At 36.0% G+C, this 22,570-nt stretch overlaps 3 protein-coding genes across 5 annotated transcripts in view; 1 reads left to right on the top strand and 2 right to left on the bottom strand.

Annotated features, from left to right (window-relative positions):
• Nucleotides 1–614: 614 nt before the first annotated feature.
• On the bottom strand, nt 615–4,226 carry LOC138945031 (transcription factor SPT20 homolog). Its single transcript, XM_070316200.1, has 3 exons — nt 4,216–4,226; nt 3,674–4,142; nt 615–3,272 (listed from the first exon to the last, which is right to left on the bottom strand). Exons 1-3 carry the CDS (start codon nt 4,224–4,226, stop codon nt 615–617), a joined length of 3,138 nt encoding a protein of 1,045 aa, XP_070172301.1.
• Nucleotides 4,227–7,634: 3,408 nt separating this feature from the next.
• Nucleotides 7,635–12,502, bottom strand: LOC138932499 (beta-hexosaminidase subunit beta). The gene is made up of 7 exons (XM_070294402.1): nt 12,229–12,502; nt 11,578–11,800; nt 10,238–10,359; nt 9,622–9,994; nt 9,063–9,355; nt 8,651–8,913; nt 7,635–8,274 (listed from the first exon to the last, which is right to left on the bottom strand). Exons 1-7 carry the CDS (start codon nt 12,406–12,408, stop codon nt 8,097–8,099), a joined length of 1,632 nt encoding a protein of 543 aa, XP_070150503.1. The 5' UTR covers nt 12,409–12,502; the 3' UTR covers nt 7,635–8,096.
• Nucleotides 12,503–15,759: 3,257 nt separating this feature from the next.
• Brp (ELKS/RAB6-interacting/CAST family member bruchpilot) overlaps nt 15,760–22,570 on the top strand; it is a 62,292-nt gene continuing 55,481 nt past the window's right edge. For 2 of the 3 annotated variants that reach the window (XM_070294385.1, XM_070294375.1), the window contains exon 1: nt 15,760–19,104. In XM_070294385.1, the coding sequence (XP_070150486.1) occupies nt 18,313–19,104 (792 nt within the window). In that variant the 5' untranslated portion in view covers nt 15,760–18,312. The remainder of the gene's footprint in view (nt 19,105–22,570) is intronic. The other variant, XM_070294390.1, reaches the window with a different exon arrangement.

The raw sequence follows: 22,570 nt of genomic DNA, 5'->3' as shown, positions 1-22,570 counted from the left end.
TTAGTTTTAACGTTTTAGATATTTATTTATTACATTTTCAAAAATTGTGAACATTTCTCGATAGTATTTTGTATTTGAAATATACATAACACAATATATCAAAAATTGGAATGTTCACGCACATAAAATATATATAAAAAATAAAATTTTAAAAATTAAACGTCAAATTGCAAGGTATATTCTTGAAATATTGACATAAAAAAATGAACATAATATAAAAAATAAATATAACATAAAAAATAAACACAACATAAAAAATAGCACTCTAAGTAAATATTTTATCGTATAATGAATTCGCTATATTACTCACATAAATAACTTTGTTTTAATTAAATAATTTAAATATAGAGAGAAGTAGAATTATACAAATATATAAATTAAAAAATCATTTTAACTCTCTTGCGTTAGAATATGACGACTTAACTTTGCACTTTTATTATTTATCAAATTCGCTATTAGATGTAAAAGCGTAATAAAATATGCATAAAATATTACGTTTGTCATATAAAATGAAAGCACGTATAAAAAATAATTTCAACAATTTGCATATTCAACGTCATAACAAGACACAGAGTGAAAAGTTGAACTCGGTAAGATAAGATTAGGCTGGCAAATTAAAATATTCTCGGGGGTTGCAAATGTCTACTCGCGATTAATTTATTTGGTGAAATGGTGAGATTGTTGGAGGCGTATTCGGGCTTCCTGGCGAGATACGTGATACCTCCGATAGTTCTTGTCTCGTGGATTTCCGGTGGATGGCCATAAACGTTTGTTCGCTGTATCGCTTGCATATCTACGCGCTTCGTCGCCCCTTCGGCATTCGACTTCTCACCGGTATCACCGCCGGCGCGATCGATTCTCATCGCGCCCGGTGCATCCGGTCGTTGCATGCTCACAACGTCGCCCTGGCCACTGTGGCCGGCTAAATTCTGTCCGTTTAGATAATATTGCTGCATCTGATGATAATGTTGAGGAGGAGCACCTGCGTATTGGAAGACCGGGATATTATTGCCGTGACATCCTTGCGTTACAGGTACATTCTGTCGATCGTGAGGAATTGATCTCGCATCCTGCGTGTAGGAAACTGCGTGGTCTCGCGGTTGCCATTGCTGTTGATCGCTATTAATCGCTACCGCGCCGTTCTCTTTTTCGGCTTGCATACTGTAACAAATTTTTGCATTCTGCATCTGTCGCGGATATTCTCTTATCCTGGGCTCATCGGCTCTCTTAGGTCGCATAATACATGGCACAGGATTATTAGGATTCCTTGTGTTCTCCAAACCGTTTGCCGAGATCTTTTTCTGAGGCTGCGGGGTCATTTCTACGGATAGTCGCGGTTGCATATCTTCCGGAATCTCGTTAGAATCTTGAGCACCATTCAATCTAATGACGGATTTTTTCTTAGTAATATTGGCCAGATATTCGAGACCTTTTCTACTCGACGGATTCTTCAGTGTTTCCAGCACTTTTTGTATAGTGTTTGGATCCTGCAAACCGTTATTCCGCTTCTGAGGACGAATCATTTCTTTGTACATCCGTATCTTTAGCAAGCTAGAAGGTTCGGTAGGTCTCTTATTCTGCTCGAAACGTACGAAGTCCATTGATAGTCTCTGATTATCAATTGAATTCGATGAAGTTGGATTATGTTCTTTGTTTTGCCAAATTTTTTGTTGCTCAGATTGCGAGTAATATGGATTATAACGCGTATTGTATGGTATGTATTTGTTTAAAGTCGGATTTGCCTGATGATACATATTATTTAATGTATTTTGCTGATAATCATAAGGATGACTGGCTGTATAAGTTTGATGATCATTTTTATATGGCCAGTTGATCATCTGTTGCTGCCATTGATGAGGATTCATTTGAACATACATCTGTTGAGGCAGATTAGCTTGATTGTTTATTTCTTGCTTTTTTTGTTGGCCATAATCTTGTTGTCGAGCAGTCATTGTTTTGTTCATTTCTTCCGGCAATTGACCGTCTGTTTGATATTGTTTCTTTTGATCTCTTTGCCGTGCCGTCAGTCTCTCAATCTCGTTGTAGGATATTCGTGGTGGCGTAATATGTATCATCCATTCCGGTTTTTCTTCATTCTCTATTCTTCTTTGCACAAGACGAATTTTTTTTACATCCGGAATATTTTCCTGTTGTTGAAATTGCGTGAGATAAACTAGATGCTTTTGTTGTTCGTTCAGCAATGCGTCAAATTGACGACGCATGATCTCCTCAGGTATACCTTGTTGCCTCATAGTGGAAACTAGCAGCTCCTGATCGCGTATCATATCAGATGTGAATTGCAGTTTCTTTTTCCCATCATTTTGTTGATTATCAGCTTCCGTGGCCGATTGTTGATTAGTATATTTATGGTTCTGTGATGGATTAGACTGACCTTGGCTTTTAGAATCTATTTGATTGAAATTATTATCTTGACGATAATACTGCCATTGTTGTGGGGATTGTTGATGCAAATGTTGCTGATTTGGCGTTTGTATCCATCGATCATTTTGCGGCCATGCCGGTTGAAAATTGACAGAATATCCAAGATTATGGTTATGGATAGGCAAATTATGTTGCATCAATCTCATTTGATTTACTGTCATGTCTTGTGGCGAAGTCATTCCATATCCAGAAGCTTGTGTAGCAGATAATTGTTGATTATAATGACCATAGAATCCTGAATTATTATGTAGATGTCGCTGATCAATTATTGGTGGTTGCACTTGATTCAGAGCTTGCGGCAACATTTGCTGATGATACGCGTTGTGCTGCGTTTGTTCATTTATTTGTTGAGAATTTTGCAGAAATGGACCATGCAACTGAGATTGATATACATTTTGACAGTTACTGGCACATCGATCACTTAACGGCGCGTTTGCGTCCTGTACCGCTGCTTGCTTCGGTTGTATAAACATTTGTTTATGATTAACTACGTTTTGACCGCCAATCGATTGTCTTTTGCATCCACTAACAAGAGCGGATGTTTCATTGTGATTTTGATCGGTAATTGCATGCGAATTACTCGAAGATTGTTGCATTTGCGACATTGTGACTTGCGTCGGAGTTGCAATGATTACCGGCTGATTAATCGTCGCGGATGGGTTTTGAAGTGATCGATCACAGGCGATTGTTCCTTGGGACATGCTTGATACGAAAGGATGTCTTTCGGGAGACGCAAAGGGTTGAGTGAGCAAGTTTTCAGAATGCGGTCTTGTTTCATAAATCTGTTGATGGTTAGCCACAATCTGTTGCTGATCCGTATTGGATGTACTCTGCGGTTAAAAAAATGTAAATTGCATTAATAAAAAAATTGATTACTCTATATTCCTGCATAGAAGCAAAATTATATTTAATAGTAATAATAATATTAAAAATGTATCGTATTATATATATATATATATATATATATATATATATATATATATATATATACACACACAAACAAACATATATTAAGGTATATGTTTAACATGTGTAAATATTTTTTATATAATTTTTGAAATATATATTATTAACTAATTTGATATATTTATATTTTTTTTATTTTTTATTTTTTTAAATTAAATCACTTTAAATAAGAATTGAAATGGTTGTATAAATTAATTTATACTTAAATCAATTATCAATTAATTTATATTTAAATTAAGAAAAAAGAAATTTTTTTTAAATTTACTTTCGATTGTTGATATGATGATAATGTAGCAGGTATCGCGTCACCATGACCGTTGTTACTTCTGATAGAGGAACTCGCGAAGAAGGTGTCAGTTTCTTGAGGGTTTTGTACGATTAAAGCGCCGTTTGATTCGGGCAAGAACATTGGCTGATTGTCCAATTTCTTGATCTTTTCGGCAGGGAAACTTTTGAGTCGTGGCGAAGAAGTTAAATGTGTCTCTTTCGATTTGTCTCGAGAGCTAAATCTGATTTTTGGAGGTTGCATCTCATCCGGTAGCATTCTTTTTTTATCTTTGTTTTCTGATTTCGCGAAATTGTTTAACGAATGCGATTTGTCCAAGTTTTGTACAGACGGCGATTTTGTAGATCGCGAACTTTCTTGATGGCTTATATCGATAGTTTGTAAATTTGCTACGCTTGTATGTGCAGATAACTCTTTGTATCCAGAATTCTTCTCGATTGAGACTTTCCTGAAAAAGAATTTGTTAAATGGGAATTTTCTGAATTTATTAATTTAACATATATTCTTCGAAATATTCTTACCTCTTTTTCATTATCGTTAATTTTGCTTATTGGGTAATGCGATACTTGCTGTCAAAAAATCATCGTTTAAACTTGACGAGGGAAATTCTCAGATCGGATTTTGCATTACCGCCGAAAGGAAATCGCGAGTTTTGACGTGTTAAGAAAAGAGGGACAAGTGCGTGCCTAGTTACCATGGATATATATATTTTGTGTGTATATCACAGCATATAATATATGTATTTATATATATATATATTATATACATATAAAGTATACATTAATTATATATAGTGTAAATATATTGTATATACATATATATATATATATATATAAATTACAAATTAATTTCTTATAAATATATACTTATATTAACAAGAAAGGGAGAGAAAGAAATTTTATTTGTTTATAATTAAAAAAATATATTAGCATGTAGAATTAATTTTGTTTATATTTAATTTTATTTGTAAAATTGTACAAGAGAACGGCTGACTAACAGGGATAACACTAAATTGTAGAAAAGGTTAAAAGATATTTATTTTCTTTATTCAGGGGAATTATGATAAGCATATATAATAAAATATATCAAAATTTGTGTAAATATAACATAAGAGTATATTTTTATATTTTAGTAACAATTACATTAGCTTTTTTTACAATTTATAATACACATTGTAAAAACAACATGTATATATATATATATATATATATATATATATATACATAGAAATTATAATATTTTATAATACACCAGAAAAAAATATAAGTATATAATTAGTTTAATTTATCAGAAATCACAAAGTATATTACAATACAATACTCCATAATTTTAAATCTTATCACTGAAGCGTTTCATGTAATAAGCTCGTATTTTTGCGCTTACATAGACTCATGACGCATACAGTTGCATAATTATGAGTGACTTGCCAATTAGAACACTGTTCTAACAAGGGGGACAAGGTGCTGCAAAAAGAGAAAATTACATTAATATCAACAATAAATATTCTTCTAACGAAAAATATGGTAATAAACTTACGGCAAAGCATTCTGCAAGATGAGGGGCGTATGGCTGCTGGCTTTGGGCAAGGTGGAATGCAGGGGACGCAATCCGTTTTGCAAACGTAAAAACAAGATGGTGGAGGGGGTGGTGAGGGCGGCAAATATGTCACTTCTAGTTTCGGCGGATTGGACATGGGGCAGTTTGAACAGGGTGGCAGATAAACCTTTCAAAAATTCTTTCTTAATTATCTTTTACTTTAAAGAAATAACAAGGGTTAGCCCAAAATAATCGTGTATATCAATTTCAAAAAAATAATTTAAAAATTTGCATGTCATATACATATTATATATATATATATATATATATATTTATTTATATATATATCAGATAAAATATTATCACAGTATGAGTCTGTATATGTTATATCTCAATGTACACGAAATAATAACAAAAATTATTTACTCGAAACTAAACTACAATGGAAAAATTGCTTTAAAAAATAATGATATGAGATATTCTGTGATAATGCCTGTTACAAATAAACTTGTATCTTATCACAAAATCACACAAGTACAATTCAATATAAACAATATAAACATGTTCAATAAAAACATGTTGATAATTTTTTTTTGTTATCGCAATATACAGTATTTCTATTCGAGAAAAAATTATAGAGATAACAGGAGTTAGTATTTCGCATAACAAACATACCACCGTTTTAGTAGCTTTCGGTGTAGGAGGCCGACAAGCTATCTTACATTGAACACGGGGCACGTAAGGCATGCAGGGATAGCTCACAGGTGGAGTGCAACAAATTATAGGGCATGGGGTCGAACATGCCGGTAGACAGTACGGTGGTTGAGGAGGAGCACACAAATTGTTGCAATTTCTGGAATTTAATATGTCCACGTTATTGCATATTATTGAAAAAGTCAAGATAATTATTACAAATTAATAAACAAGATAAATATTATTTGAATTATTTATTAACATTGCACATATTTGAAATATATAACATATTTATTAAATTTAGAAGAAAATCGGTTTAAATATGATTTATGTGTGTGAAACGCTTCTTAATTTCTCACTCAAATATTCACTCTTTCTGTTTTTCACTATCTAAGAAATTAACTATAAACGAAGTTACTTATACTGGAAAGTTAATATAATAATAATGCTAGCTTAATATTTGCCTGGATGTTTGAAATTGCATTGATATCTTTCTGATTAAATCATATTAGAATGACAATATTTTATTAAAATTTACCTCGACATGATTCTCCAAGAATATATTCTGAATAATATTAATAATTGATAATTTATTTGTTCAGAATTCAGAAAAGTGTGAACTGGTATTAAGTCAATGACAGCTGGTCCTCTTATCCATCGAGAGGCAATTACATTTATTGTCGTGAAAATCATTCAAAGTTACTTGGAATTTTGTCGATTGCTGTCCAGAGATACTTCGAAATTTTTAAAGTCAGTCTCTCATGTTCGTTAATTGGCTAGAGATTATTTAACGGTAACCTTGGTGACGTAAAACGATAGATCGTTTTCGTGGAATGAATTACGCACGAGAATCACACTCGGTGATTCCCGTTTTTTTCTCATTTCAAAGTATACAAGGCGTAGCGGATATGGATTGCTATCTTTATAGTAGATGTAAGTATTAAGTAATGTTATTTATTATCGATAGCAAGAGATCTTGGACTAGTCTCTACATTCGCTGTTTAAATATTGATAAGGATTTGTAAAAATTACAAGCATCGCTAATAAATAACAAGATTTTATAATTTATATTAATATGATTAAAAATTTAATTACCAAGAGATATTGAATATTAAATATTCGAATTTGCGATAAATAGAATTTTTTCTAAGATAAAAGAAGTTCAAAATTTGTGATAAAATATTAAAATTAATGCAGATGTGGATAATAAAGACAATTTAATAAGCGGATACGTTAAAATATAGACAGACTTTCCTTAGTCAGCTAATTTCCATAATTTGTAAACGCGTTATGTTAATTTGTCAATCGTGAGTAAAAACACAACGTTAGCTGCATTTAGATTTGATTATTTAATAAACAACATTTACATACTATTGATGAAAAAGTATTTAGAAATGGACTTTAATCGTCAGCGGAAATCAATTTCCTCACAACTGTTTGATTTTAGACAAAGGGATTTCTTTTGTAGGGAATGCAACTGACACCGCATGTCCACGTTCAACAATACTCTCGATATACATTCAGGTGATACATTCCAGTAATGGTTCGCGAGTTCGACTAAAAGGCTTGTAACAAAAGCAACATCGTATCTTTGTCGCAATATCTGCATTCAATAATAGATAATGATTTTGACATTGCTAGGCTGGAATAATAAATAGATGTAATGCAAACGAAAGATGTGGTAGATATTTTGATATTGTTACATCAAGGATTAAATAATCAAACCAAATTTTATTTAATATCTAAAAATATACAAAATAACTTTACATCGAATATAACTGCATTTTTCAAATTTATAGTTTATTATAATTATATAATAATTTATGTTTGTGTGTGTATGTATATATATATATATATATATATATATATATATATATATATATATATATATACACTTATAATTATCTTTCAAAGTTTCAGCGCTTATTTATTTAAAGCGCATTCTTAATTATTATTAATACATGATTGTGAATATCGCTGCTGAATTTATTTAATTTTATACGTGATGTAAAAAAGTATAAAGTTACATACATATTATATTCAACTTATATTTATTAAGAAACACATGAATACCGATGAATGAATAAACGCAAAAAGGCGGTTCGTATACCTCGCTACGCGAGTATAATATAATACATGAATTAAACAGGGCATTAGATTGATAGGGAACTGACTATATCACGCAGAATCCTGGTCCATTCGGCGGCTGGGCGGGAATACCGCGTCTATTCATACGGCAGGCATGCTCTTCCAAACGTTTAGCGGCAATTGTATTTTCTTGTTTGTTGAAACTCCACATACGTTCGGCTGCTGCGCTCGCACGTGGCCAGATCCTCGAGTGTACGTTATTTCTAAAAATAAACAGTGGCTAGACAAAAAAACTCGATGTACATTCTCTCTCATCTCAAAGATCAAATAAACTACTGTCTATACTTTATTTTATTGCTTAGTACGCGTTGTCGTAAATCTTTAGAAAACATTTTCACATAAAAAGTAAAATTATACAGAATTAATCGTGGTGAATTTGCCATATAATTCTGCTTTAATTCTTGACAATTATAATTTAATTCTTGTCAGTTTAACTGAAAATCTTAAATCGCGTGTTACAATTGAAAGTAAAATGCAAGATCATTTCCGCTGTCGTCCAATTAATTACCTATTCATAAAAACCTATCCATAGATTTTTGCATACAAGCGTCGTTAAAAAAATAGAGAGTCGATACTCACTTATTGACAAATTCTGCCCACATGCAAGCTTCGCCGCCGAGCATTAAATGAGTAGCATTGGCCGCATTGACAAAGTCGAAGGGATCGCAATTATAATACTTCACCCAATCACCGCCGCTAGCGAGGTGATCGAGATACCAGCAAGAGGATAGCAAAACTGGATGCCCTGCGATTGTCGCTCTCTCGAGCTCCTTCTGCCAGCTCGGTAGTTTCCAAACATGCACTACGGTAGTTGTGGGTAGGACGACGCCATTATCGAAAACCTATAAGCCGTGTAATTCGCATATATAAAAAAATAACTTACAAATAGCAATGTTATTATACAATAATAATAATTATACGGTACGGGTATGTCAACTATTAATGGTAAAAAAAAAAAATTTAAGAAAGATTGCAAAAAAAGCACACTCACTTCTTGCCATACGATAGTATTGGCGTCCAGCGATTTGCTGATCGCGAGTATCTTGGCTATGTATTGGTTTTCGAGCAATTCGTATCTGTTGGACATATTGTGCGTTTTCATGTACTCGCCAATTTCCGGATTGCTGCCCCAGCAATCGAAGGGTACTTCGTCACCACCCAGGTGAAGATATTGATCCGGGAACACTTGCACGATCTCGGAGAACAAATTTCGTATGAAATCGTACACCGCCGTCTTCGTCGGGTTCAACGGACCTAATTTACCATTCGGCTTCCCGGAAGAGTCTGATGAATATATAAACGGATTAATTTATATAATTTATTGAAGATAATATTATAATTTTTTTTATGTTATAGATTTAACGGCTAATTATTTAATCGATTTTATTCAATGAGGAGTCCAGTATAACGAAATAATATTTAGAGAAGAATATAAAATAGAAATACGTGTAGATTTTTGCGCATCTAAACTATCGTTTGTGTCTGTTAACAGACTTTTATAAACATATCACAATTAATTTACGTAAATTATGTTATTTTGTTTTATTTACCGTAACATATGGTTAATAATTCTGGATAGGCCAGACCCCACGATCTAGTGTGTCCAGGTGTGTCGAATTCGGGCATCACTCGAATCCCTCGTAATCTCGCGTAATCGACGACCTTTTGCACGTTGTTAGGCGTATAAATCATCGAATGATGGTAAGCGCCTTTAGCGGATAGGTCGGGATACCTAGTGCTTTGGTATGGGAAACTGTTATCGTCGACAATGTGCCAATGAAGAACGTTCAGCTTGTTGTACGACATAGCGTCCAGTGTCAACAGGATGTCAGACAGGGGTAGATAATGCCGAGAGGTATCCAGTAGAAGACCGCGGTGCGGTAGTTTCGGCTCGTCCACGATAATCTGGCATTTTACTTTCAACTATAACACACGATTAAATTCACGATTTTTATTTAAATTGATTTTATCGTACGCAAACGAGAATTATAATATCTATGCAGAAAGAAAAAGAAAGAGAGAAAATTGATATAAAATAGATTATAAGTGCTGCATCCTGAAAATTATTTTCTTTTAACAAATAATTTCAAGAACATGCATATTTATCGAAATCGAGTTTGGAATATTTTGCTTACGGTAATGAATGATAAATATTTATATATTTACGCTCGGGCCGTCCCCGGATGGTGCCAAAATCTGCGAGAAAGTCTCGAGGCCTCGAAGGATTCCCCAGACGGATTCGGCCCGGAGAACGGCGACTGATGATGTTTCATTTATCTCAAGTTTATCTGCAAAAGATGTGTTAAATCGCATAAAGAAAAATAAAATCGTAGAATTCTTGCTCATTAATCATCGATGATGACTTTATATCATCAGCTTCACACGATAAGAAACTAGGAAGCGGTTTAAAATTATCCTTGTTTTCCCGATTGCATTATTTTACGTAATCCGCTGAAAATTCTTACATGTTTCTGCGCACATTCGCATCACGCGGAATCGCTTTGGTTTAATCTAATTAAATTAAATGTAATTTTCTCTACTATCAGTTTCGAATATCAAAGCAACGAAGTTTTGAAAATTTCAGATATAGTCAGATAGCACAAGAAATAAATTAAGAAAACTAAAAAATTAATTTTAACTACTAATTTTATTATTATTTATTAATTGTTACAAACCCTACACACACAAATATAAAAAAATATAAATTCATATATTTCGTAATTTTCGGATATATAATATTAATCCTCTATCAGTATACAGAAATACTTTCTGTAACTCTTTAAAATACAAAAAAATTATTAAAAATTATTTATTGTAAAACATATATAAAGCAAATAATAATTAAGCATATAATCAACCAGAGAATTATAGGCAATTAGAAAAGATAAATATGTAATCTCTATCTCTGTTAAGAGAAGACAAAGTTAATAATACCGGAGTTTGTGTTTAACAATTTAACGATTTTTTTATCCTTTACTCGTCACTATTTATTGTTTGTTTGTCAGTCGACGTATTATTTAATGCATACAGACTTTCAAGAACCATCGAATCAATTAAACTTAAATAAGTTAAACCGGTTTAACATCGCTTCGATAAGAGGAGACATTATTAAAAGCCGGAAAAATTTAATTTACGCACACGCAAGCCCGTTATCGATGTAAGTTGGCAAATGTTAGATCAGAGCTACGAGTGAATTGCTCACTGACATCATTCAATTAATTTGCTGTTGCACTATTACTTTGTAATGCATGCTGCATATGCAAAGAGAGCAACCTCACTTAGTCGCTGCACACGGAACATTCATCCGAATCATAAATGAATTAATTAATACGTGTACAAATTAAGTGATCGAATTTATCTGTTTTTAAAATGCACCTAAGTTATTTTCTATAACTTAACAAATATAATTATTTATTATAATAAAAATAAAAATTAATAAAATTAAAAGATTATGTCCAATCGCATCTGTGTTACGTAGCATAATTTTGTATAGTGTAGAAACTTACAAGACTCATTCATGTACAAGTGCGGCCAATGATCGCCATTCTGTTCGCAAGGTTGCAAAAGACGGATGCTTAGGGCTTCAAGAGTGCCTTTGAAATGGGGATCATCCCGAACACATGTTCTTGATCCTTCCGTGACTAATCTTGCTATTCTTGCTTCCGTCAAGATGATTCTCATATACCGTTCTATCGCCTCGGTTACTATATCACATGTCTCGCCGTTTACCTTTGCGAATAATAATGTTATTTAAAAGAGACATAAAGTCAGAATATCAGCTTTTAATTCATATTATTTTACGATATATATACGTTGAAGAAATAAAATAAACAAAGTGGAAAAACAAATCATAGAAGCCAAAACAATTACTGCTATGAAATCTGTGAAATAATCACAAATCGATCACTGTTCCATTAAATCTTTCCGTTTTTGGAGATCGAACGAGATAATAGTTCAAAAGACAACCGCTTCGCGAATATGCAAGTGTCATTTTTATTCACGAAGATACCATAAAATTGGAAATAACAGTATATAACAAAAATATTGTCATATCTTCTAATTTTACGATAGAGAAAAGATTTAAATTGATTATGAGTTTATTCTCTATATTGGATAAGAGATAAAGTGTATTAAAAAGAAATAAAGATAAGACTTACTCGGATATCAAAGTTGGATGGTCGCAACAAATAGAAATCTTCTTTTACCACACGCGAATTTGGCATGGGCCAGACTTCGCCCTTTGTCGCTTCAAACCATGGACCCGCGTCCGCATGCCATTCGCAGGTCGCCCAGGGCACGGCGGTCACCAGGATCAGAATGATCGCGCGGCTCCACATGTCCGTCTTGCGTCAGGAAAAGCAATTTAGGTACACAATCGAGGAACGATGTGATGCCACCGAGTGGTCATCGTCTACTGACGATCACAGGATGCTGCAGAACCGTACGCACGTATGCATGATAGTGGTAACGACCTTAGCCTGCACCACTTATGTTTTATCACTTTGGTCCCCGAGAGAGCTTCACGGTCAAGTGGGAATAACCAGTCTTCATGTAATCTTGCCGCAGTCTCCGTTTATCTTTAAATCTTTGGCTGCACATTTTCGAAAAGTTTTGTCATATATATATATATATAAACATTTGAGAATGCATCAATTATTCTTGATAATTCTAATTTTTTAACTTTTGAGAAAACTGATAAAGAAATTCTCAAATTCTTAATTCTTTTATATATTTTTATTTTGCGGTACTTTTAATATTTGTATTATGAATCTTTAATTATGTTATGAATATCAGTTAGATAAAAGCAGACTTAATTTACTTCTGCTATATTTCTTCGTTTTTTTTTTTTTTTAATATTTGTCATTAATAAATAAGTAAATGATATATATTTATTTATTAATAAAATTAAAATAGATTTTAATATGGATGAAATAGCAATAGAAAGCTGTCAAATATTAATTAATTCTGAAGTTGATATTTTGTTCTTATTCTATCTTTACACACATACACACATATATTAAATCTATTTTTACATCAAATAAAAGTTACACGAGATTTTTAAAAATGTTAACAAAATTATCAAAGTAATTATTTATTGATATTTTTTAATATCATAAAGAAGATAACACGATTAGATTATATAATTAAATGTTAATAAAAACACTCTTAAAGTACTGCGATATACAATATTAATCACTTAGAAAGATTAATCTTTCAAAATCTTTAATCTTGAATTCTATCTATATTTGTCCAATCTTTTATCATATTTTTTATTTAGGTATAAAAAATTAATTAATTATCTTTAAATGTGTATATTTGTTGATAATATGTTTTATAATATTTTTATCAATAATAATATGATAAAAAGCGTATTTTTTAAATTTATTTATTTAAAAAATATATAACAAATATACAACATATATGTAATGTACTATTTGTTAGCTATCATATCTTTAAATAATATTTAAACAATAAAAGCGATAAAATTTGTTTTGCTTATTAAACGCTTTATCCGTAAAAAAATTTGATAGTTTATTGATCGTATATTATTTACAAATGATATTATGTATCTTGTGGACAAGAAGATCACTTTATCACAAATGTGCCACTATCGAAAGATTTAACAGAAAGCTGCAAACAGTCGAGTGCAAAGGTCAACGATCTCTCGATTGCTCCGGCATCGACGTCGACGAATTATTATTATTATGGCACAGCGATCAATTATTCGATAATATTCATGATAGTTTTACTAATTATTAAATATTTTCCATTTAACATCACATCCGATAGATAAAATTATTTCGAGTTGTTTCAAACTTTTCGATATACTTTCAAGAATGCATTATATAAAAATGTTTGATTAATGTTCCTCACATAATCTTCCGTAGCTAAAAAATGTGAATCAATTTGATGGGTTAGTCGCAATTAGATCCGATTATAAAAGTAAAATGAGAGTACTGCGAAATATTAAAAAGAAAAACAACGGTATTTAAAAATTATAGCTGATCCTTAACTTTATGTTTATATTTATTTAATGTATATGTTTAATCAATGGAATCGATTGATCTTTTTCGTTGAGATGCAATGAAAATGTACAGAACATTTTGATATGACAATTATAACGTCATATCATTAACATCACAAACTTTGACTATACACATATATTCGCTGTTTATATCTGTGACTTTTCCAATAAACCCATTTACAAGCTAATTTTCTAAAATTCAACTATTTGTTTCAGAATTTTGCTGATTTTTTTAAAGGCAAGACGTAAACTTTATAAATATATATACTTTATTAAATTTCTTTATCTTTAAATCTATGAAAAAATTATTATATTTTTTATAAATGTTTTATATTTCTCTTAATATTATATATTTCAAAACAAATCGCAAATTTACTTGCTAGGTTTATGAATGGAATTGACACGTGAGAAAAGACTATAAATTAACGGCACGACTCACGCTAATGCGCGATCGAAGACAAGTGTTAATTGATCACGCAATATGTTGTAAATCTTTTTTCTAAATAGTAACAACTCGTATCATAGTTCTATGCTCAGTACTCGACTTTTATTACGTCAGAGAAACCTCCTTAATTTAATTGTGTCATGATACGCTACTGCTCGGTGAATCGTAGCTTCATTGATTGCGACTCTCGTACGCCGGGTCAACGGGCGTCAAGGGGCGAAGGGAGAGGAAACTCCAAATGAACGTGCATTCAGGGTTGGAGTACGGTATCAGAGCGCCCCAAAAAGGCTCTCATTTCGCTAATCTTTTATACATAAAACTATTTTTATTAAAAACTGCCGCAGAAACAAGCGATAACACAAGTCTGACTAAAATCACTTTAATAATCCGCAAACTTCCATGTATTTTCTGGAACATGTCCGATAAATATTTCTTCAATATTAAATTAAAAACTTTATAAAATATAGTAATAACAATATGACATATATATAGCAATATTTAAAAAAAAACTCGATTATATTAAAAATCGTGTTGAAATGTATCTGTGATGTATATATAAAGTAATGCATATATGTATAAAAAATGTATACTATATAAAGGCGATTAAATTTCAACTATACTTACAATTAAAGGTTTTCTATCGTGCTTACAATTAAAAATATTGATTTTTAAGGAAGAAAAGTCTAAGACGTATAAAAAGAGAGCATTTTATTGATAATTAATCACTTTTGCATGAAAATTTGTCATGAAAAAAACAGCATATTTTTTATAAAAATTAATAATCCATGCATTGCTTTTTTTAATTATTGATCTAAAAAAATTTGTCATCAATCTATTTTAGACATTGAATGATTTTGCTAAAAGTGTAGAGTAACGCAAATTTTTTCGAAATATTGATCAAACCATTTTAAATGTTTCTTTAATGCTATTAATTTAATTTAATTTATTATTTTCCCTTAACGCTCAAAAATTCTTAAAACTCGGAAATTTTTTTGCAAACTTTGCCATCCAGTGGCATCGTACAATTGCATGGTACCCTGCATTCTCGACTACACACGGATCCGCGCGTGCATCTGCGCGTTGGAAAAGCACCCCGAAGGTGGGGCGACCACCATAGAGAACGTCGCGCCATCGGTAGGGTAGTCAGGGGTGATTAACGGTATGAGAGGGGGTACAATTGGAGAAGGGGAAAAGAAGAATTTTATAGAAAAAAATTGAGCGGGTGATACGCCTCGGCGTGATAGCTGTTGCGATGATGTCGATGACGTCGATCGGTGGTGCTGCCAGCGCTTTTACCTTGATCCACTGATGTGTGCGTGTGTATGTATATATACACACATATGCGTACATATGTATGTATGTCTAGTACGATAACGATAGTGACGTTATACGTAGAACATATTCGCGGGGTAGGGACACGATTCGCGGTGACGTTTCTACGAAGGTGGCGCCGGCAGTCGTCCCGGTGGTGGTGGTAGTTGTGGTGATGGTGGCGGTGGTTGGTGACGACGATGATGCTGATGGTGGTGGTAGGTAAAGGGTGGCCTCTCTTGTACAATCGCCGGCTGGTATTAGAGTACTCTCTCAGTGCGCGCGTATCCGTCGCGCGTTGTGCCGAAGCTCCTCCTCGTCTCTTCCGCGATTTTAGTGGTGGCCGGTGACATATACATACACAAACGCGTCGCTGAACGGGGGAGTAATCGTGAGCTCGCGCAATCGCGAACGTGTATGTGTGTGTATACGTGTGGGGTGGCTGGCCCGTGTTCGACTGCGCGAACGATAGAGAGATCGAGAGGGAGAAGGAAAAAGACACAGAGAGGGTGGATAGACGCGAGGGTGGCGAACGCCGGTGGCGGTAACGACGGCGGTGTCGGTGGCGGCGTCAGTGCACGGAAGTGGCTGTGCTCCGGTAGTGGACGGTGGATAGTGTAGTGCGGTTGGTCGGTTGGATCGGTTGGTCGGTCGGTCGATGGGTCGGTTGATCGGTGGATCGGTCACGGGGGTTGATTTGCCGTTCGTCTCGCGTCGCCGTCGCGTCTCATTTGGAATCGAGTAGAGCCACCGGCATCGGGCATCGTCCACGAGGCGCGAGCGGCGAGACGACGACGACGGAACCGGAAAAACGGAGAGAAGGAGAGAGAGGAAGAAAGAAGCGAGAGAATGAAATCGATAAGAAGAGACCTTAGGCGCTGGTTTCGCAAAACGAGAACGCCGGTGCGCGACGCATAGAAAGAGAGAAGACGAGAGACAGAGGGCGATATATATATTCTCCTGTGAAAGAGTGTGAGTGTGCGGTGCGCCGACGACGAACGCACGCGACGTACGGAAACGACATACGCGTGTAATACGCACGCAGGCGCGGAACCTCGCACACGAGGGTGGAACAAGGTCCGCGAGAAAGGGAACGTAATCGGTTCGGTTCGTCGAGTTGGCTCGCTCGCGAAAGGGCGGTTCTTGGATTCGGAACGCCGTGACCGGAGGCCGAGGGAGAGAGCGAGAGAGACCGGAAAAGGGTACAAGAGAGGGTACGCGAGAGAGGGTTCGTTCGTTCGTTCGTTCGTTCGTTTGCATTGCGTCGGCTCAGAAAAACAGAAAGACGGAGGAAGAGGGAGTCGACTGCCTCTCTTTCTCTCTCTCTCCCCCTCGATCTCTATTCGCCCTCGCTCGATGGGCTACGCCATCGAAAGAAGGTCAAAGATCGATCCTCGGGCCGACGAGGGTCGTGACCTCGTCGTACGCCGCCGCCGCCGAGTACGAAGTGACCCACGCGCGTAATAGTACTATTCGCTAGTAGTAGTACGCCGGTCAGAAACGCGGAAGTTGTACTCGTTGAGGAGAGGAGGTGAAAAAGAGGTGGTGACGGTGGTGGCGTGGGTGGAGAGAAGATTGATCGGGCGGAGGATCATCGTCGCGACGGGAAGATGAGGTCGATCGACCGGCAAAGAAGAGACCGAACTGGCGGTCTACGTTGACATCGGCGATACGCGCGGCCGATTCTCGACGAGAAAAAAAAAAGAGAACTGTCTCGCGACGTGAATAAAGACGAGGACCGAGGATCGATCACGTCCACCTCGTCAATGCTCGTCGTTTGCGAACACACTATCGTACGTAGAATAGAAACATCCTCGCGTGTCATCTTGGGACACACCATCGTCGTGTCCACGTCTTGGCATCGAAGATCACGAAGACGCCGAGAGACCGGAAGCGCATCGTCCACGTCGTCATCGGCCATAACCGGATGCTGCAGCACGAAGTTGGAAACGAAGCGAAGATCGAGTCGCCCGAAAGGAGACGATCGTCGAAATTGGAGCCGCACGCTTCCATCCTTCGATTATTACCCTAACTGAATCCTCGGACGGACGAACGGACGTTCCACGGGCGTCGAACGGAAAAACGCTCGTTAATCGGATCACCCATTGAGAGCTGATATGAGCGTAAAAACGCGCGAGGAAGACGAGGGAAACGGTCACGAGGCGTGACAAAGAGAGCATGAGATATTAGAGATCCGATAATAATTGGATTCTCGCGGGGAACGAACACTGCCGAAAAAGGGAGAGAAAAAGACACACACGGAGGTTGTTTAATTTAAAAGCGATCGCGCGAGAACGAAAGGAAAGATTGAGACGGAAGGAGAAAGAAAGAGAGGAAGAAGTGACCATACTGACGAGACGCTAAAGAGACGACACTGACTCGGAACGATCTTGCGGTGACAACAACGAGGAAGAGAAGGAGAACGGGGTACGGGTTCGCGCGTTACGAGTTTCTCGTATAATGTCACGGGACCCATACTCGAGCAGTGGCGTGGTAGGTCCCGGTGGTGGCACACGCTCACCACGCAGCGGTCGTCGCGTAGGCGAACTGCCGACCGTCGACCGTAGTCCGTCGCGTAGTTATGCGAGCGGTCGCGGTAGTCCTCTGGGGGGTCGCAAGCAACGGGGCACACGCAGCGGCAACAACTCGCCTGAGCACATCGGCTTTGGTAGCTACCATCACCATCAGCTGGGCAGCCCGTACTACTCCCGCGACGAGGATCTCGGCAGTCCCGTGATGCTCGAGGAGAGGGGCAGGAGTATGTCGACCGGGGGCGGTGGGGGCGGACATCACCGATCCAGAAGCGCCTCGAGACCCGCCATGTCCAGCTCGGCGGGCATGGTAGCGCGTTACACCAGCCTCGACCGTGCCTCCGCCGGCGTACTCGATCATGATCGCGAATTCGTGCCGATACGCGAGCCGAGCCGCGAGCGTAGCCGCGATCGCGGCCTGTACCTCGAGGATGAGCTCTACGGCTCCAGGTCGGCCCGCCAGAGCCCGAATCCGCACATGCTACGTGACAGCGGTGGCTACATCGGCGAGCTTCAACATCAGAATAACGATCTGCAGCGGGAGCTTGGCAACCTGAAGAAGGAACTCGAGCTGACGAACCAAAAGCTTGGCAGCTCGATGCATAGCATCAAAACGTTTTGGAGCCCGGAATTGAAAAAGGAACGAGCGCTGCGCAAAGAGGAAAGTACCAAGTACAGTCTCATCAATGAGCAACTCAAGCTGCTTAACTCGGAGAATCAGGTCAGTCGAGACTCTGCTAATTCTAATCTGCGACTCGGTCGATCCGCGCGGTTTTAGTTTCGCGAGTGCGTGTGTCGTCTATCTCCCCCCCCCCCTCTCTCTCTCTCTCTCTCTCTCTCTCTGTGCGTATCGCCGTTCGATTATCGGATTCCGTTGGTCTTGCAAGGATACGAACTACGTATATTAGCCCTCGAAGAGCCGTTGCGGTTGAAATGTCGCGAAGTGTCCATCTCGGAAAACCGCGATAATGCGCGGAACGTCATCCTGACCGAGATCGTCGCGGCTGACATGTCACGCGCGTCCTTGCGCCGAGGCCATCCTTTCAAAATCAGGTCGCGGGATCCACCATGTTCCACGATAATTCCTTTCGCAACCGCAAAGTCGCATGCTTTAACGCGTCTATTTGACCTATTTTGCTTTAGCCAGTACGCTTAAAAAGTAAACGCACGTAACGAGGCATAATGAAAACCAGAAAATGGGTTAACCCTTTGAAGAGAAATCGTTATCTTCCAGAAATTATGTTGCGCGTGTAACTATTGAGTGATATATATATATATATATATATATATATATATATATATATATATATATATACAGACAAATGAATGAGAGAGATAACGTAAAAAATATGCAACATTAATCAATCGAAAATGAGCTAAGCTCGAGATGAAAGAAGGGTGACGAATTTTTAGAAAAATAATAGATTATTATTTGCCCTTTTCCTTCCCGAAATTGTTGAATTATATAACATCTCTTGTTAAAACAGTATCCAGATGAAGAAACTAAAGAGACTACATATACATATAAAAAGATATATTAAAATATAAGTCGCACGAAAATGAATTAAACCTCTTTTGAGGAGAAACCCTTTGACGAAACAGCGCGATATTTTTACAAGGGCGTTGGATTATTTTCTCCACAGAAACATTCCTAGTATCTTATATTCATTTTACAAAGAGAATACGTATCTTCTACATATTTCGCGACGAATTTTAAAAATTAAAAATTGAAACACATACAGAATCACATTCTTTTACAGTCTCATGACGTCACTAAGAATCCGCGGCATTAAGATGATCAAAACTTTTCATAATGCATTACTTGGATTAAAATAGCGGTAGAGTTTATTCTGCAGTAATATACTGTTGCAGAGACTTATTATCGATTTGCTAAAAATGCAACATGAAGGGGGAGCCACCTTTATGCCGATTTCGCGAGAACGTCGCATAATCACCATCGAGACCACTGAGGCTTTTGTAGTAATTAAATCATTACGGTGATGCGTGCATTTATCAAATTCCGTATCAATTAATATACGGAGCGTATTGAGTGAATGTTGAATTAATCATTTATAATCGGCACAGCAACAAGTTTCACACATATACGCACATACGTATTCTCACGCCATAATTTGTTTTCGTATTCATTTATTTAAGATATTTTACAATGAATTATTTGATACATTGTCTAATTTATAAAATCATATTTCTGCAAGCTCTGTCAAACTGTATGACAGAATAATAACGAAATATATGACAATAATTATAATACATTGATTTGAATTATAGCTCCTCTATATTATTTTTATGCAATCCTTTAAATATTATTTAAAAATAAAAATTTCATTAAGTGTTATTATCTCATCCTTTTTGTAATTTTGCAGACGCAGCACGTCTAAAATATTAAATATTCTAAAATATTAAATATTCCTGTAAACTCGAAATTTGATAAGATCGTCTCGACGAAAAATTATCAATCTCCGCATAAGAACGATGCCGCCGCGGTTTGTAACAGCGGGGAAAATAATATATCTTTTACTTGCTATCCTTTTTCTTCGACGAGATCAATGAAATTCATACTTGAAGATTACACACGATTTACACGTGCGTACGTGCGTGCGTTTTCTCGTCAACGTAGGTACACGCGTTTCCCGTGCACGATGGCGTCGAATGAGTCATTGCTCCCGCGAGTGAAAGAATTTCACAGAGTTAGATTTCTCTGGCCGGTTGCCCATGTCTCTACCTCCCTTTGCATTTACCCCTGTATCGAAGTAAATGCGCGCGCAGTTAGGCATTTCTCTTGTGACGTATGTATTCGGATGCTTACCGGATTCACATCAATCCATTGTTCCCGACTTGCTTCGTACGAAATTCGCAATCATGGGCGAGTCGGTTGTTGTAAATTATACTGACAACGTTTTTATACGATTCTATATTGTCTGTCCAATCAATAGTAATCGGAACGCTTCTCTTGTTAAAAAAATATGAAGATTTAAGTTGAATGATATTATTATGCAAAATATATAAATAAAAATAATGATATTTCTATTATTGTTACGAGGACAATGAAAACTAATTAAACAATAAAAAATAATTATAATTAAATAATTATATTAAATTATAAAAAAAATATGTTAATATAATTTAAAAATTAACGCACGCGTGAAACATATATATCTCGTTCGAATATAATATCCATAATTTTTGCATAACAAAATAAAAATGCCCACGTTTATCCTATTTTAAATCTAAAATCTCACGCAATTAAAAATGCTTTTAATTAAATGTGAAATCTTCGTCGTAAAATATTCCCAGTGATGTGTGTGTTCATGTTAATAATCTCATATGAGATAGCACTTGGCTCTCTGCTAGGAAATATTATTAAGGTTTTATTTTAATTTCTGTTTTTCAAACATTAATAACATTAATCGTCGCAATTTTATTTACTTTGATATTCTTCTTGAATCTCTTCGACCTGTCATCGCGAGGAACTGTACGAGAAATCGCGTGTAATTTTCCGGAAAAGTCAGCAGAACCTGCTGAGCAAGCTAATAATCGCTTTGTCGCGTCGTGAGAGAAAGAGGAGTCACGCGGACGAGAAAGAAACGTCGAAAGAAATAATCCTCATTCGTTTCTCTCTCGTCTCGAGTGGAAGTCTTCGATCGATCCGCACAGCCTCCGGTAGACCTCCTGCGTCCTTCCTCTTCCTTCCATTAACAACAGGAATCCGAGAACGTGCAAAAAATGCATTAAACTCTCAGCGACAGGGGTGAAAAGAAGCGGCCCGAGCGCGAGCGCGAAATTAGTTCTTCCATCTCAAGGTGCCTCGATATTGACGCGCGATGTATATATGTGCCTCGTAAGAAATATCGTTTAACTTTTACAATTTTGTAATATTTTTAACTAATATGTTTCGATTAATATTTTGCGATAAGGCGAAAATTATCTTTTATATAGAGAATTGCTGCAATAGCAACATAACATCAATGAACTAAACATTATATATACCATATATGCGTAAAACATGTTGAGAACCTTGGCAACCTGCCTCTTCCTTTTTTTTCTTTTTATTTTAATTTTTTACGATATTATATGTTAAAGTATGTAATTGCAAAATTAAAAATTCTTTTTTCTTTTTATTCAATAATTTGCTTAAATGATATTTTTGATTTTATATTAAATGTTTA

This window comes from Polyergus mexicanus, unplaced genomic scaffold (assembly GCF_030449975.1).
Source record: "Polyergus mexicanus isolate NDT 795.1 unplaced genomic scaffold, iyPolMexi1.0 SCAF_1, whole genome shotgun sequence".
NCBI lineage: Eukaryota > Metazoa > Arthropoda > Insecta > Hymenoptera > Formicidae > Polyergus > Polyergus mexicanus.
This window is presented reverse-complemented; position numbering and strand designations above follow the sequence as displayed.

Excerpts from the sequence above, each read along its gene's own strand:
- LOC138932499 (XM_070294402.1), bottom strand. The coding sequence starts at position 12,408 with ATGTGGAGCCGCGCGATCATTCTGATCCTGGTGACCGCCGTGCCCTGG. Across the intron at positions 9,356-9,621 it reads ATTATTAACCATATGTTACG|ACTCTTCCGGGAAGCCGAAT; the intron begins GTAAATAAAACA and ends TATATTCATCAG. Across the intron at positions 8,275-8,650 it reads TGGGCAGAATTTGTCAATAA|AAATAACGTACACTCGAGGA; the intron begins GTGAGTATCGAC and ends GTTTATTTTTAG.
- LOC138945031 (XM_070316200.1), bottom strand. Across the intron at positions 3,273-3,673 it reads CATCATATCAACAATCGAAA|AGTACATCCAATACGGATCA; the intron begins GTAAATTTAAAA and ends TTTTAACCGCAG.